Below are 13,914 nucleotides of genomic sequence, written 5' to 3'. Positions count from 1 at the left end.
TCACTTGAAAAGTTGTAGTTCTCTAAATTCCTGTCATAAAAAGAACCATAAAATTACAGGACTTTAGACTCCTGGATATAAATTGTGGGTTTAATCTTAGAAGAAGGAGTCAAGAAGTGATGCAGGCTTATTTTTCTGGAAAAAAAAATTTTTTTTTAAAAGAAAAACTCAGTCAAGATACTTCCATACTATTCTTTTGTGAGAAATATGTAAAAACATAATTGTGATAAATATTTATTCAGAAAAATGACCTTTAAGTGATGGCTGATTCAGGACAGTTCAGTTCAGTCGCTCGTCGTGTCCGACTCTTTGCAGCCCCATGACTGCAGCACTCCAGGCCTCCCTGTCCATCACCAACTCCTGGAGTTTACCCAAACTCATGTCCATTGAGTTGGTTACGCCATGCAACCATCTCATCCTCTGTCGTCCCCTTCTCCTCCTGCCCTCAATCCCTCCCAGCATCAGGGTCTTTTCAAATGAGTCAGCTCTTCTTATCAGGTGGCCAAAGTATTAGAGTTTTGGCTTCAACATCAGTCCTTCCAATGAATATTCAGCACTGATTTCCTTTAGGTTGGACTGGTTGGATCTCCTTGCAGTCCAAATTCAGACCAATTTGAACCATAAAATGAATGTTCTTTATAAAGATCCTAGGGCAGTATGAGATGCCAAATATACCCTCAGGTAACAAGAGAAGAATGATGTTTGATATAGGTTTAGTGTGGAGAGCCACTTTACACACTGGGAATATTCACTTAATGAGCAACTCTTACCCCAGTTCTACAACTGTGGAGTACAAGAGTTGCAAGAAGGGAAGAATGGATACTGGGAAGCATTCAGCAATCTTCGTCACAATACAAAACCAATGGTACATGCCATCCAAAAGAGTAGCCATCAGGGAATTCCCTAGCAGCCCAGTGGTTAGGATTCTGTGCTCTAACTGCTGATCCCTGGTGGGGGAACTAAAATCCCACAAGCTGTGCAGCCAAAAAACTAATCAGATTAAATTAAAAGTGAAAAAAAAAAAAGTAGCCGTCAGGCCCACTGACAATTCGGTAATGAGTCCAAATAAAATATAGCATCCTATATTCCCTCCATCACTTTTTGTTTCTTCTGGGAGTTTATGATGTGTAGGGTTGCCATAAGTGTGGGTTTCAGGCAATTCTGGGAAGGGTCTCAGAAGGCAGGTGCCTGAGGAAACTCTGAAAAAGAGGATATTAGAAAATGATGACAGCAGCAGTACCCAGCTCATGACACAAACAGGATTTTTCCAACCAAAATACTTTATTTAGAAATCTCTCATGATAACATTATTATAATCAGTTATAGCTCCTGATTTGATGATACCTCTATTGGGGCTTCCCTGATAGCTCAGTTGGTAAAGAATCCGCCTGCAATGCAGGAGACCCCAGTTCTATTCCTGGGTCCGGAAGATGTCCTGCAGAAGGGATAGGCTACCCACTCCAGTATTCTTGGGCTTCCCTTGTGGCTCAGCTGGTAAAGAATTTGCCTGCAATGTGGAAGACCTGGGTTCGATCCCTGGGTTGGGAAGATCCCCTGGGGAAGGGAAAGGCTACCCAATCCAGTATTCTGGCCTGGTGAATTGCATGGACTGTATAGTCCATGGGGTCGCAAAGAGTCAGACACGACTGAGCAACTTTCACTTCACAGGTGGCGCTAGTGGTAAAGAGCCCTCCTGCCAATGCAGGAGACATAAGGTACAGTGGGTTCGACCCCTGCCCTGGAGAAATAAATGGTGCCCCACTCCAGTATTCTTGCCTGGAGAACACCATGGACAGAAGAGCCTGGCAGGCTACAGTCTATAGGGTTGCACAGAGTCGGACACTACTTGAAGCGACTTAGCACACATATACCTCTATTATTTCTAAACTGAACCCTCCGTGACTGTCTTTAACCAAAAGGCAAGAGGCCTGTTGCAGGTACAGGAGAAAGAGAATGATGCTGAACCTCTGGGGTCTAACTAGGAGAAACCGATGACAGTTTAGGGATAGGGTGAGTGTCCTCCTTAGACATTCCCTGTTAACAGTCTCTTGACTATCATGCTGTAAGTCTTCACAGGTAGCACATCTCTATCCTTTCTTGAGTCCTTGCTCTTGGAGTGAGACTCTAAGCTAATGGCAAGGCCAGAAAAGATGTGGAAGGAATGAGTGATATTGCTGTAAATATTCCCCACAGCAACTGATTTTTCCTGCCACATCATCTCCCTTGAGGATGGACACAGATAATGTTTGCCCCTAGATAATGTATATTTCTCTTTTTCTTGACTTTCTCCTCACCAGCACTCCCTAGAATAATTCACCATGTGGCCCAATCCCTGCCCTGTGAGAATTTCCCTACCACCACATCCCCATTCTGTTTTTTCCTCTACCAGGAGACTGAACCCAATTACCAAGCACTGATGCGCATCCTTATTTCTCGAAGTGAGACTGATCTTCTAAGTATCCGAGCCGAGTTCAGAAAAAAATTTGGCAAGTCCCTCTACTCTTCCCTCCAGGTGAGGCTTGGCTGGTTCTTGACCTGGAGCCCCAGAGCTTCATCTTTTACCTCCACCCTGCACACAGTGGAGCATATTCATGGCCTGGAGAACTCCTGGGTCTCTGGTTAATTTAGAACCAGAACTCTAGAACTCTAGAAACCAAACAAGCTCTGGACCAGCACGAGGGAGAGAACAGAGTGCCTGAGCCACGATGGTGGCAGGTCTTCCTAACATCTGACTTTGCTGTCTGCAGGATGCAGTGAAAGGGGACTGCCGGTCAGCCCTACTAGCCCTGTGCAGGGCGGAAGACCTTTGAGACCTCATCCCCGCATGACCTTCAAGGATCTGAGATTTTCTTGTTTGGCTGAGCCTGCAGGAGACTAGCTGGGCCTCCAAATAATGACCCCTCACTGAGCACCACATGTTCCAGCTTCTTGTTGAGGCCAGAACTCAAAGTTTCTTTTAAATTCCTTCACCTCTCTCATTTCAAAGTGATGCCTGCACCTGGATCCCCTAGCTCTGTCCTGGGTGTGCAAAACAAGATCGCTTGGATAGTTTCTGTCCTATTCATTCTTCCTGAATTCTGGCCAGAACATCTCGCTGATGCTTGATTTCTTTTGGCAAACTTCACTGTCATTTGTGTCCCCTGACTGAAGTTTGGGTGGAGCAGGACACTGGCTGGGAGGAGGCCTTGAAGTTGGAGGTGCCTTTGATGTGCCCTTGGATATTCAACAGGAGTCCTGTTTGAGGCTCTGAACTGCAGTTGTCAACAACCTGCCTCCTCTGTGCATCCCCCCTCACGCCCATTATTCTCTCTTCCCCAGGAAATTTCAGGCAAAATAAGAGAACCAGGAACCACGAGGCCAGAAATGGCTAGAAGTAGCAAAGGACTGTCTGTATGACCTGAGAAGCAAGTAGGAGGATCAAGCTACCCTTTCCCTGAATGGGAACATTTGGGTGGGTTAGCGGGGCATACAATCCTCAAATTCATCTGTCCAAAGCTGGGACTTAGAAACCCACCTCCCAAATTAGAGTACTAGCTCCAAAAGAAGGGGCTTCCCTGGTGACTCAGTGGGTAAAGAATCCGCCTGCTAATGCAGGTGACATGGGTTTGACCCCTGGGTCGGGACAGTCCCCTAGAGAACGAAATGGCAGCTCATTGAAGTATTCTTGCCTGGAGAATCCCCACGGACAGAGGAGCCTGGCAGGCTACAGTCCATAGTGTGGCAAGAGGTGAACATGACTTAGCAACTAAACAACATGTGTACATGCTAAGTTGCTTCAGTCATGTCTGACTCTTTACGACCCTATGGACTGTAGCCTGCCAGGCTCTCTGTCCATGGAATTCTCCAGGCAAGAATACTGGAGTGGGTAAACAGCAACAACCACATGAAAAAAAAAAAACAAAAACCAAGAAAGGACAAAGTGGACTTTTGGCTCCCCCTGCTGGCTCTATTAGAAATGACAGGCCACCCCCTCTAGCCTCTACCATCCCTGCACCCCTCCCACCCCCACCATGCTTTGCATTCCTCAATTGGGTCAAATACTTAACCGCTGCAGGGTAAGGCAAACAACAGACTTCAGGAAAGAAGTTTTATTTCCAAACCCCTAGGAAGGCATTAAAAATAATAGAGATAGAAACCCAAATCAAACCCTGAAACAAACGGATGGATGGATGGATTCGGATGGGCCTATAGGATGACCCAGCCAGTCAGGGGTGGGAAATAGCAGAGATGGATTCTAGACAGGAACTTCACCCTGGAGCCTGAGTCTGTACATTAATGTGACTATTCTGGGGGAAAAGAGTTAGAAATCAGAAATCCTCACCCCATCAACTCCAATGTTGTCCTGGATGGTTGGGAGGAAGAGGAGGCAGCACATGAGGGCAAAGAGGTCACCAAGTCTGACCTTAGCATTCACTGCCTGCTCTGATCCCCAACATCCCATAAATAAGTTACCCTGCATATCTCAAGTTGAGGGGGAGCAAGCAAATAGCCCCCACCTCTGAAAGCGGAGGCAAGGCAGCCGGGCCCGAGCAGGGCTACAGGAGGACACAGTCGGACTCTTGCTTCGGCCTTTGCCGACGCTCAGCAGCTGGGCGTCCAGATGCAGCTCCTCTCCCCTGTGTCAGATTTAACAGCTGGTCACCCATCCGAACCCATGGCGGAACAAGGACAGGGACTCTAGATGGAAGCAGGGTCAGGACTGGGAGGGGCTGTGGGGAGAGAAAGACAGGAGGGGACCCAGGGCAGAGGGACAGACAGAAGGGCCCCGAGGGAAACCTTGAAGAAATGCTGGTGGCAATAACAAGTCTGGATCAGGGAAGCCGGAGTGGCACACTGGGGATGCAGGGATGCTGGAGGGGCAGCACTAACAGCGAGGAGGAGCAGGCCCACCTGCGGTGATGGGGCCCGTGCAGGGGCAGCCTGGGCCGCTTGGTGCTGCTGGTACTCCTCTTGCTGAAGCTGCTGGGCCAGTTCCAAGTCGCTCAGACCCGATGTGCCCTGGGGCGGGGGCTGCTGCTGCTGTAGGGACAAGGCGATCAGGTAGTCCTAGAGACAGGGGCAAGAACAAGGGCAGTGAGGGAAGCTGGGGCAGGGGGCTGGCCAGGCTGGGCTTAGGCTTCCAAACCAGCTCAGCCTTTCCTTATCCTTCCAATCTCCCCATTCCTTCTCCTCCAGAGAGAAACACACAGCCGCGTATTTTATCTGTGATGCCAGAGAACACACACCAAGCGCAGAGATGGTCCACGGAGCCCAGAGAAGGGCCCAGTGTCATAAGTTACAGTCTCTAGAAGATAAGATACAGGCTGCCCGCCTTGGGCACAAAGCTCTCCGAGGCAGACACGCGCTCTGCACCCCACCCCGGCCCCCAAGGCCCCACACACCTGGTCCACCTGCCGCTGCTTTTCTGGGGAGCCACTCCCACCTCCCGTTCCGGGTCCCTTGCCCGGGGAGTGACTGAGGTGAAAGTCAGAGTCACAGAAACAGCTGTCTCCGTCCACGTTGTGCAGGCTCTCCCACACCACTTGCTCCTCCTGGAGAAAGCCCTGGTCAGTGACCAGTAGGTACAAGTGGCCCTGTGCGGGAGAGAACATGCGCTGGTGGGACGGGCGGCAGGAGCAGCACACGGCAGAAGTGATCTGAGCTTCGCAGAGCCCCTGTGACTGGTCGGCACGCTAGCTGAAACGTGCAGTGTGAGTGCGTGGACCTCTTGCTGAGTACACACGGCTGTGGGCAGAAGGGCTGAGGGCATGGTCAGTGGCGTGTAAGTGTGGCAGTCACTGCGGTCAAGCACTGCGGGGCGTGAGTCTTCCTACCCTACTTCCCGAGGTTCCCTGGGCTCACAGGATGCCTATGAGGATAAATCCTTTAAGAGCCAAAGATCTTTCTCTCTTCTACTCAATTCCTAGAACGCTTAGACAATTTCTAGCTTTGGAAAACTATGTGTGTGTTAGTCGCTCGCTCGTGTTCGACTCTTTGCGACCCCATAGACTGTAGCCCACCAGGCTCCTCTTTCCATGGAATTCTCTAGGCAGGAATACAGGAATGGGTTGCCATTCTATTCTCCAGAGGATCTTCCCAACCCAGGGATCAAACCCGGATCTCTTGCACTACAGGCAGATTCTTTACAGTCTAAACCACGAGGGAAGCCTTGGAAAACTATAGTATTGTTCAAAACTTCCACTGCTCCTTCCTGGGAGAGGACGTGCACTTTCTTGGCCCACTGATGGCAAGCTCACTCCTTACATTTCGCTCTGGCCAGTGAGATGGTAGCAGAGCCAACGCCGTGTGTGGTGTGTTCCTCTTGCTCTCCTATGTTCCAGAGAAAGGCTGTTTTGTCAGCCAGGGCCCCAGACTGAAGATGATGTGGGACAGAACTGCAGCCAACCCACAGTGGACACACACATGAATGAAAAATAAACCTTTGTCATGGTGAACCACAGGGATTTTAGGGGTCATTTGTTACCACAGCTTAATCTACCTTGTCCTGACTGAAATACTGACCCGGAAGAAATAGGCATGAGGAAATAGACAGCACTCCAACCTCCCACCTCCAAACCCGAATCACCTTATGCTTAGTCATAGTGCTGAAGTGGTTGTTCCGGAAAAAGACGCTAAGTTCGCCCTCCTTGGCAGCTGCTGTTAGTTCACATAGGCCATGGTAGGTCAGCTGGGCAGCAGTGGTCTCCAGAAACTGCTCTGCAATCAGGCCTGGCAGCAAGGACAAGAAAAGAGGGACAGGGGACTCAAATCCAAAGTCCACAGGAGGATCATCCAGAGAGCCCCTATCAAAGTCCTAGGGATCAGTCCCACCTTGGGAAATCCCTTCCTTGAAGCCTGGTTAAATTCATCCATTCAACAGATGCTGAACTTTCCTGGTGGTCCAGTGGCTAAGACTCCGAGTTCCCAATTCAGGAAGCCCGGATTCGATTCTTGGTCAGAGAACTAGATTCCAAACACCATAGCTAAGAGACGCAGGTGGGGACTTCCCTAGTGGTCCAGTGGCTAAGACTCTATGCTCCCAATGCAGAGGGCCCAGGTCAGAGAACTAGATCCCACATGCCACAACTAAGACCCTCCACAGATAAATAAATCATTATTTTTAAAAAATGAGAGAGAAAGATGCAGGTGTACACACATGCTAAGTTGCTTCACTCGTGTCCTACTCTTTGCAACCCTACGGATTGTAGCCCGCCAGGCTCCTCTGTCCACGGGGATTCATAAGGCAAAAATACGGGAGTGGATTGCCATGCCCTTCCTCCAGGGGATCTTCTCAACCCAGGGATCAAACTTGAGTCTCTTGCATGTCCTGCACTGCAGGCAGATTCTTTACCCACTAAACCACGTGGGAATCCCATGCTGCCACTAAAAAAAAATCCCACATGTTGCAACTAAGACTCAGCCAGATAAATAGATGCTATCAGAGCAAACAGGCACTGCACTAAGTACCGGGGGATACATCAGTGAACGAAACAGACAACTCCCCAAACTCCCGCTCCCGGTGCCTACATTCTCATGGGACGTGGTGGTGGAAAAACAGACAATAAACACTAAACCTCGGTAGCCATCATTCCCTCCACATAAGATTCCTGAGGAGAAGGGAGGAATGTCACCTTCTGTCACAAGGTTGGTGTCACTGGAGTGCTTGCAGGTGATGATCTTCTCTACCAGCTGGTTGTAACTCAGCTTCCCGACTGCACTCACAGCCTCAGGACTCTGCGTGGGCAGTGGAGTGGGGTGGTACCCCCAAAAATGGAGAGCTTTTTTTAGGAAGGAAATGAACCAAGCCCACAAGGATTGCAGCCCTATGACAAAAGCTTCCTGAAACTTTTGATGTCTAAAGAACTGACCCATCTTCAAATTGCTTGCTTGTATTTGAATATTACCCCCAAAAGTTAAAAACTAAAGGAATTCCACACTGAATCCAACCTTGAAACATCAATCCCCTCCCTAGCCAATCTACTCCCTACCTCCCTAACCCCAACCCCACAAAATTCTGCTTCTCTCTCAGCTTGAGCTGGCTGTCTCATTTGGGCCCTCCCACCCTCACCTGGGGATCAACAAGCCAGCCATGGTACAGAGGAATGCCAAGGAGGTCAAAGACACTGCACTCAGGAGTGTACTCAAAATCAGAGACGCCTGTGAACCGCACATTGACATCCAGACCTGTGGCCAGTTTAGGCAGCACTGTCATTGCATCATCCACATTCTGGGGTGGAAAAGAAAACGATGGATAGGTCAAATCAGCACACTGTGCATTTTAAACTTAGTGTTATAGATAAGCAACAAGGATATACTGTATACCACATGGAATTATACCCAGTATCTTTTTTAAAAAAATTTTATTTATTTACTTGTTTACTGGCTGTGAGGCACGTGGGATCTTAGTTCCCCAATCAGGGATCGAACCCATGCCCTCTGTATTGGAAGCACAGAGTCTCAATCACTGAACCACCAGGTAAGTCCCATATACCCAGCCAAACTAATTATAAGATACCCAGTATCTTATAATAACTTATTACAGAATTTAATCTGCAAAAATACTGAATCACCACACTATATACCTGAAACTAACACAGTATTGTAAATCAACTATACTTCAATTAAAAAAATTAAATGAAATGAAAAAATAAACCTTACACAGTATTATATGTCGATTATATATCAATAAAACTGGTGGAAAAAGAAAATGATGGATATTCTAGCCTTCCCTCTTCTTGTTCCACTCCTACCTCCAGAAAACAAAACAAAACAAAACAAAACAATTAATCTTATTGCTTTTTCCCCCTGGTTTCCTCTTACAATGGAAAGTCCTCCCTTTTCTCAATCCTTCTTTATTTTATGTAAACGAACATGTTTTCTAAGACAGAGATACACTCTCTCCCTCCTGCAGAAAGAAATGATGGTTCAAAGAACCCTCTTGAGAAGCATCAGAAAGGCTTCTCTTAATAGCCTGGGTGCCCCTTATGAACCTGCAAGCCCCCAGTTCACAGACCTTTCACCTCACCTGCTGAAAATTAAGCTGAAGTCCCTCTGACTTTTCCTGAGGTTTGATGGACAGAAGGCAGTCTCCTACAAGACAGGATTCCTTATCAGCTTACCCCACCACTGTCCCAAAAGCTGCTTCCTCTTCTCTAAGAAAACAGAGGTATATCACAGAACCACAGATTTTCAGAGTTGCAAAGGGCCTTCGTTTATCAGAGGAAGAAAGAAGCCACAAAAGGTGAAGGACCCACTCAAGGTCACATGTGAAAGCTAAGGGAAGAATGAGGGTGACGACCCAGGACTCCTGACACCTTGATTTTTGCTTTTCATTCCCCAGCCTTGCAGAGAAACCCTATAGACCTTTACCCTCCCTGCCACATAAGATCCCTGAATGCGGAGTCCCTCAATACTCTGGATTTCTGGCTCAGTAGATAGCACTGGAACCTTTCAGGTAATTCCTCTTGAAGGCCCAGTCACTCACCGAGATGGGCCATGAGCTCGTCGGATGTGATCACTTCTTTCCGAGGCGGCAGCTTTACCTGGAGGCAAGGAGAGATCAAAGAGTTGGCCAGTCATTGGTAAAGAATCTGCTTGCCAATGCAGGGGACAAATTCGATCCCTGGTCTGGGAATATTCCACATGCCATGTGGCAACTAAGCCCACGCACCACAGCAAGGAGTAGCCCCCACCCGGCCACAACTAGAGAAAGCCTGTGTGCAGCAACAAAGACGCAGCACAGCCAAAAATTAATAAATTAAAAAAAAAAGTGAGCCAGGTGTGTGCTTTCCTTCAGGGAGCACTGAAGGAGGAACCCAGAGAAAGGCGGGAGGGCAGGGCTTATCCAGCAGTCAGGTGTGGTGGGCAAAAACGGCTTGCAACTGGAGCAAGGGACTGAATGGGAAGAACTGCAAGGCATTCCCATTTGCCAGACAGTGGAAGACGCAGGAGTAGGACAGATAATTGTCTTGTTTTTGCAAATATCTGATCTCATTTGTTCAACCTGGAGATAAAGGAAGAAAAACCTGGAAAGTTTGACAGGCTTGAGAAAAGCAGAATGATCAACATTTCCTAAGACCCCATCCAAACTCCCTCTTACCTTCCACTGAAGAAAAAGGATATTCGCGATGGCGATGAGAGGGCAAGGGCCATTGGCGCTCTGGGTGATGATAGGTGTCTGTTCTCCTTTCCAGGGGATCCACTTGACACAGTAGAAGTCTAGCTCAGGCTGTCGGGCCCTAGGGGACTGGGGAAGCTCCAGGAGCCTGGAGCAGGCCCCCGCTGTCTCTGTCTCAGGTCGAGTCTCCCGGGCTGGCCCTGGTTGGCTTGAGCTAGCATCTGGTGGAGGGGACTCGAAGTTATCCTGGCCTTGGGCTGGCAGTGAAGCTTGGTCTACTGGCTCCTGCTCTCCAGCTGCCCCGTCTGCCTCTTTGGCATCCTTGTCCTGAGGGTGCTCTTTGGGTTCTGACAAGACCCTGTGGTTTTCAGGGCTGACCGCTTCTGCAGTCCTGGTCTCACCAGGGGCTGGATCCTCAGGTTGATGGTGTTCCATGGTCAGGAAGGGCTGACTGAGGGGCTTTACTGTCCTCAGAGACTGACCTTACTCTAAGCTTGATATGCAAAAGGGAGACGGATCCAATAAGAAGGAAATCATTGGGCTGAAAAGTAAACAGACCCAGAAAAATTTGGCAAAGGAATGTAGTGCAGAAGGCTTGGTGAGCGTCTGTTCAGCTACTCCAGGCTACGGGCAGTACAGTTTTAGGTTAAACAGAAGGGTCCCAGGCTGAGCTGTCACCTCTAACTTGCTGTGACCAGATGGGACCAAAGAGGGTATAGGACTCAAAGGTTTGGAAGGGATAATTCTGGTGGGATTGAGGACATTGGGTGGCGTCAGCTTTCCTGAAACAGAAACAACAAGGAATGAAGACAAGATAGAAAGGGAGAGCAAAAGGAGAAAGAAGGAAAAGAGATGGAGAAAGAAATGTTATACAATACTGACAGTGATCTTAATACGGTGATCTTTAGCTAACCTTGAAGTAAGCATTGTGTCAGTAAAACCCACCATAGCTGGAAGGAGGGTAACTCCTCTGCCTCATCCCCCACCCCTGCCCTTGACTCTTCAGGGAACATCCTGAGCACACAGGGCTTATATCTTTAGGGTCCTGTTTTCTCTGCTTCATCCCAAGGCCAAAGAGCTAAACAGTGCTTGGGGTGGAGAAAAAGAGTCAGTATCATACCCCTAAAGGGGAAACACTGGTGAGAAAGAAGTCTTTCTCCTTGAAGGATTCCACCTTTACAATTCCAGCTTTATACAATTGCAAACCACAACAAAAAGGTCCTGGGAGGAGCTTCCTGTAGGCTGGAGAGGGGAAATGCGGGCAAGGTGACTTGAAACAGAGACGGGTTCTGATAAGTGATTTCAGGTTAGAGGTACAACTTGTCCCACCCCACCCCCAACCCCGTTCTTCCAGTAAGCTAGCTTCTCCTGCCAGCTGGAGTTGGGATAGCAACTTCTCCTCAGTTCCTCTATGCTCTGAAAACTGCTCAAACCCAGTACTCCCTTGCTCACTACATGGAATATGAAAATACTGATTATTGATTTACATTAAAAAAAATTACTCCCTCTACATTCACCTATCTGTGCAAATGTTCTTTCAATCTATTCCCATCTAGGTCATTTTAAATGTCAACTCTGGACCTGTTTAACCTGCTCTCTCCCAGCACTAAGCATGACATTTAATTAACACCATGGATAGTAGATGATAAAAAGCCACAAACTCTGCCTCCTGGAAAATATCTCCCTTCAACCTCCTTGCTCCCCTCTTCACCTTGGTCAGGGTGAGAAAGGTAGAGAAATAAACTTGTTAGAAATCTTTTCTCTTGCTTCCTCCTAACCTGAGACTATGCTTCCTTTCACAATCAGGTAGGATTTAGGGCTAAGGTAAAGCCTCGGAGGTGAAGTTGAAGAATGTAAAAGTTATGGAAATAAGACTAGTCACCCAAATTGATCATCCTTCTGATTCAAATATAATCTATGCTGCTGCTGCTGCTGCTAAGTCGCTTCAGTCGTGTCCGACTCTGTGCGACCCCACAGACAGCAGCCCACCAGGCTCCCCCGTCCCTGGGATTCTCCAGGCAAGAACACTGGAGTGGGTTGCCATTTTCTTCTCCAATGCATGAAAGTGAAAAGTCAAAGTGAAGTCGCTCAGTCGTGTCCGACTCTTAGCGACCTCATGGACTGCAGCCTACCAGGCTCCTCCGTCCATGGGATTTTCCAATCTATGCTAGCTGCATCTTATTTCCATGTGATTAATTTAGAATCAGAGTAGCAAAATTTGCCCACAGGCCTTACACCTTTTTTTTTAATCTCTCTCCTTTTTTCCTTCCTTCCCAAATGACATTTAGAATGAGCCTCAGAAGCAGAAACCAGAGCCTGGGACAATTTTTTAAAAGCCTGGAGAAAAACAGGGCTTACTTCTTATCTTTTCTATCCAAATGCCAGAAATGATCTATAATTAAGTGGGGGCTGGGCAGTCCAGTGAGCCAAAAGAACCCAGAACTGGACTACCAGAGGAAGCTGGGTCTCAGAGAAACTGGGTTGAAAGCTAAGAGGGCTAATCCTTCAGAAGAGGGGAGGGAGTGTAATGGAAGAGTTCCAGGCTACAAGGTGCACACCAGTGGAGTGAGCATGGAGTACTCCAGAGCGTGATGCATTCTGAGACTCACAGGTCCTTAAACAAACAAGGAATTCATTCTTCCCCTCTTAACTAAGTCCTATACTTTCTGGAATAATCCTCTGGTGGCAGACAGAGGAGGTAAAACAGCCCCTGCTCCTCCCTAGCCAGTGGCAATAAATAGCCAGAAGTTGGAAGAATGCAGGAATCAGGTCTGTAGCTTCAAGAAGACACGTCCCCGCTCCCACCCCCGCTCCCCAGGAACTTTACTCTCCCTTCAAGAGCGTAGGGTTCCCCTCCAATCTCCCTCTCACTCTGACCCAAATCTTCACGCAACTAATGGTTTAGATTTTCCCCTCAGAATAAGTCCACCACAGTGCCCTGTCTACTTGTTAGCAAGGGAGAGGGGGAAGGTGTAATTAAACGGGGGAAAGCTAGCATCTCTTTTACTTACTCCTTCTGCCCGAGCGCCTCTAGAAACCCAGACGTACAGAGACCCAGGGTGGGAGGATAGGCAGTGTCACCTCCCCAAAGCTAGAGAGGAAAAGGAAAAAAGGTGAAGGAAATGGTTAAGACGGTTTTTACCTTAAAGAAGTGGGGGCTGTTCCAGGACTTCGAAGGAGGGTTCAACTCCCGGACTGCGGTGAGGGAGGTGGGCTCAGAGGGGGGCGCCGCCACAGTCCCGGCCGCCTCCCAGCTGTCAACGCCAGAGTCTACACAGGTTTCCCCAGGTTTACGAGCGGCGGTCCCGGCTGGCTCGTGGCTACTTCCGGGCTCACGCCCACGACCGGGGGGCCCTGGAGAAGGGTGCAGGCAGGCAGGGGTGCAGGCAGGCAGGGGTGCAGCCCAGGTGCGCCCAGATCGCTCAGAGCGTCTTCAGGATTTCTGAATCGCCGCGTCCAGGGCGCGCGCTCCAGGCCCCGTCTACAAGCGCTGGTTTTCAAAGGAAGTTTGTGGTTTTTCTTTTCTTCTTTCTCGTTCTCTCTTTTTTCACCATCGGGACAAAGAAAAATCAGTCAAGGACAAGCTCCCCGAAGGAGGAGGAGCTTGCCCGGCACTGGCGGATTTCTATTCGGGGTTTCTGACCTGGTCAGCAGCTTGGTGATCAGCAGTGAGCGAGAGAAACAAGGAGAGAAAAACAACAGACCCTTTCTCTTCTCTCCGCCTGCCGCTGGAAGGGATGGAGCACTTGTGCCTCTCTGGTGAGAATAGGGAAGAGCAAGGGCCCTGGCTGCGCTGGGAGGAGCAGGGCTGGACAGCA

The 13,914-nt window shown here is 48.8% G+C and overlaps 3 protein-coding genes across 5 annotated transcripts in view; 2 read left to right on the top strand and 1 right to left on the bottom strand.

Annotated features, from left to right (window-relative positions):
- The window catches only part of ANXA9 (annexin A9), a 9,462-nt gene extending 6,402 nt beyond the window's left edge, over nucleotides 1-3,060 (top strand). The window contains exons 12-13 of the mRNA XM_010838682.1: nucleotides 2,390-2,512; nucleotides 2,748-3,060. Of these exons, the coding sequence (XP_010836984.1) occupies nucleotides 2,390-2,512; nucleotides 2,748-2,810 (186 nt within the window). The 3' untranslated portion in view covers nucleotides 2,811-3,060. The remainder of the gene's footprint in view (nucleotides 1-2,389; nucleotides 2,513-2,747) is intronic.
- Nucleotides 532-13,338, bottom strand: FAM63A (family with sequence similarity 63, member A). 3 transcript variants are annotated; one of them, XM_010838684.1, is made up of 11 exons: nucleotides 13,239-13,323; nucleotides 10,079-10,878; nucleotides 9,464-9,521; nucleotides 9,005-9,069; nucleotides 8,048-8,206; nucleotides 7,611-7,713; nucleotides 6,566-6,708; nucleotides 5,382-5,573; nucleotides 4,891-5,046; nucleotides 4,497-4,616; nucleotides 532-1,199 (listed from the first exon to the last, which is right to left on the bottom strand). In XM_010838684.1, exons 2-10 carry the CDS (start codon nucleotides 10,529-10,531, stop codon nucleotides 4,536-4,538), a joined length of 1,410 nt encoding a protein of 469 aa, XP_010836986.1. In that variant the 5' UTR covers nucleotides 10,532-10,878; nucleotides 13,239-13,323; the 3' UTR covers nucleotides 532-1,199; nucleotides 4,497-4,535. The 3 variants fall into 3 exon arrangements, with proteins under 3 accessions (XP_010836986.1, XP_010836985.1, XP_010836987.1); XM_010838683.1 differs by lacking the exon at nucleotides 532-1,199 and having other exon boundaries at nucleotides 4,074-4,616; nucleotides 13,239-13,338; XM_010838685.1 differs by lacking the exon at nucleotides 532-1,199 and having other exon boundaries at nucleotides 4,074-4,616; nucleotides 4,891-5,019.
- A 446-nt stretch (nucleotides 13,339-13,784) lies between these two features.
- Nucleotides 13,785-13,914, top strand: part of PRUNE (prune exopolyphosphatase) — a 19,960-nt gene continuing 19,830 nt past the window's right edge. The window contains exon 1 of the mRNA XM_010838687.1: nucleotides 13,785-13,855. The gene's annotated coding sequence lies outside the window, so the exon portion shown is untranslated. The remainder of the gene's footprint in view (nucleotides 13,856-13,914) is intronic.

This window comes from Bison bison, unplaced genomic scaffold (genome assembly GCF_000754665.1).
Source record: "Bison bison bison isolate TAMUID 2011002044 unplaced genomic scaffold, Bison_UMD1.0 scf7180017864104, whole genome shotgun sequence".
NCBI lineage: Eukaryota > Metazoa > Chordata > Mammalia > Artiodactyla > Bovidae > Bison > Bison bison.
The sequence above is the reverse complement of the archived record's forward strand: the minus strand, read 5'-3'. Positions and strand labels throughout refer to the sequence as shown.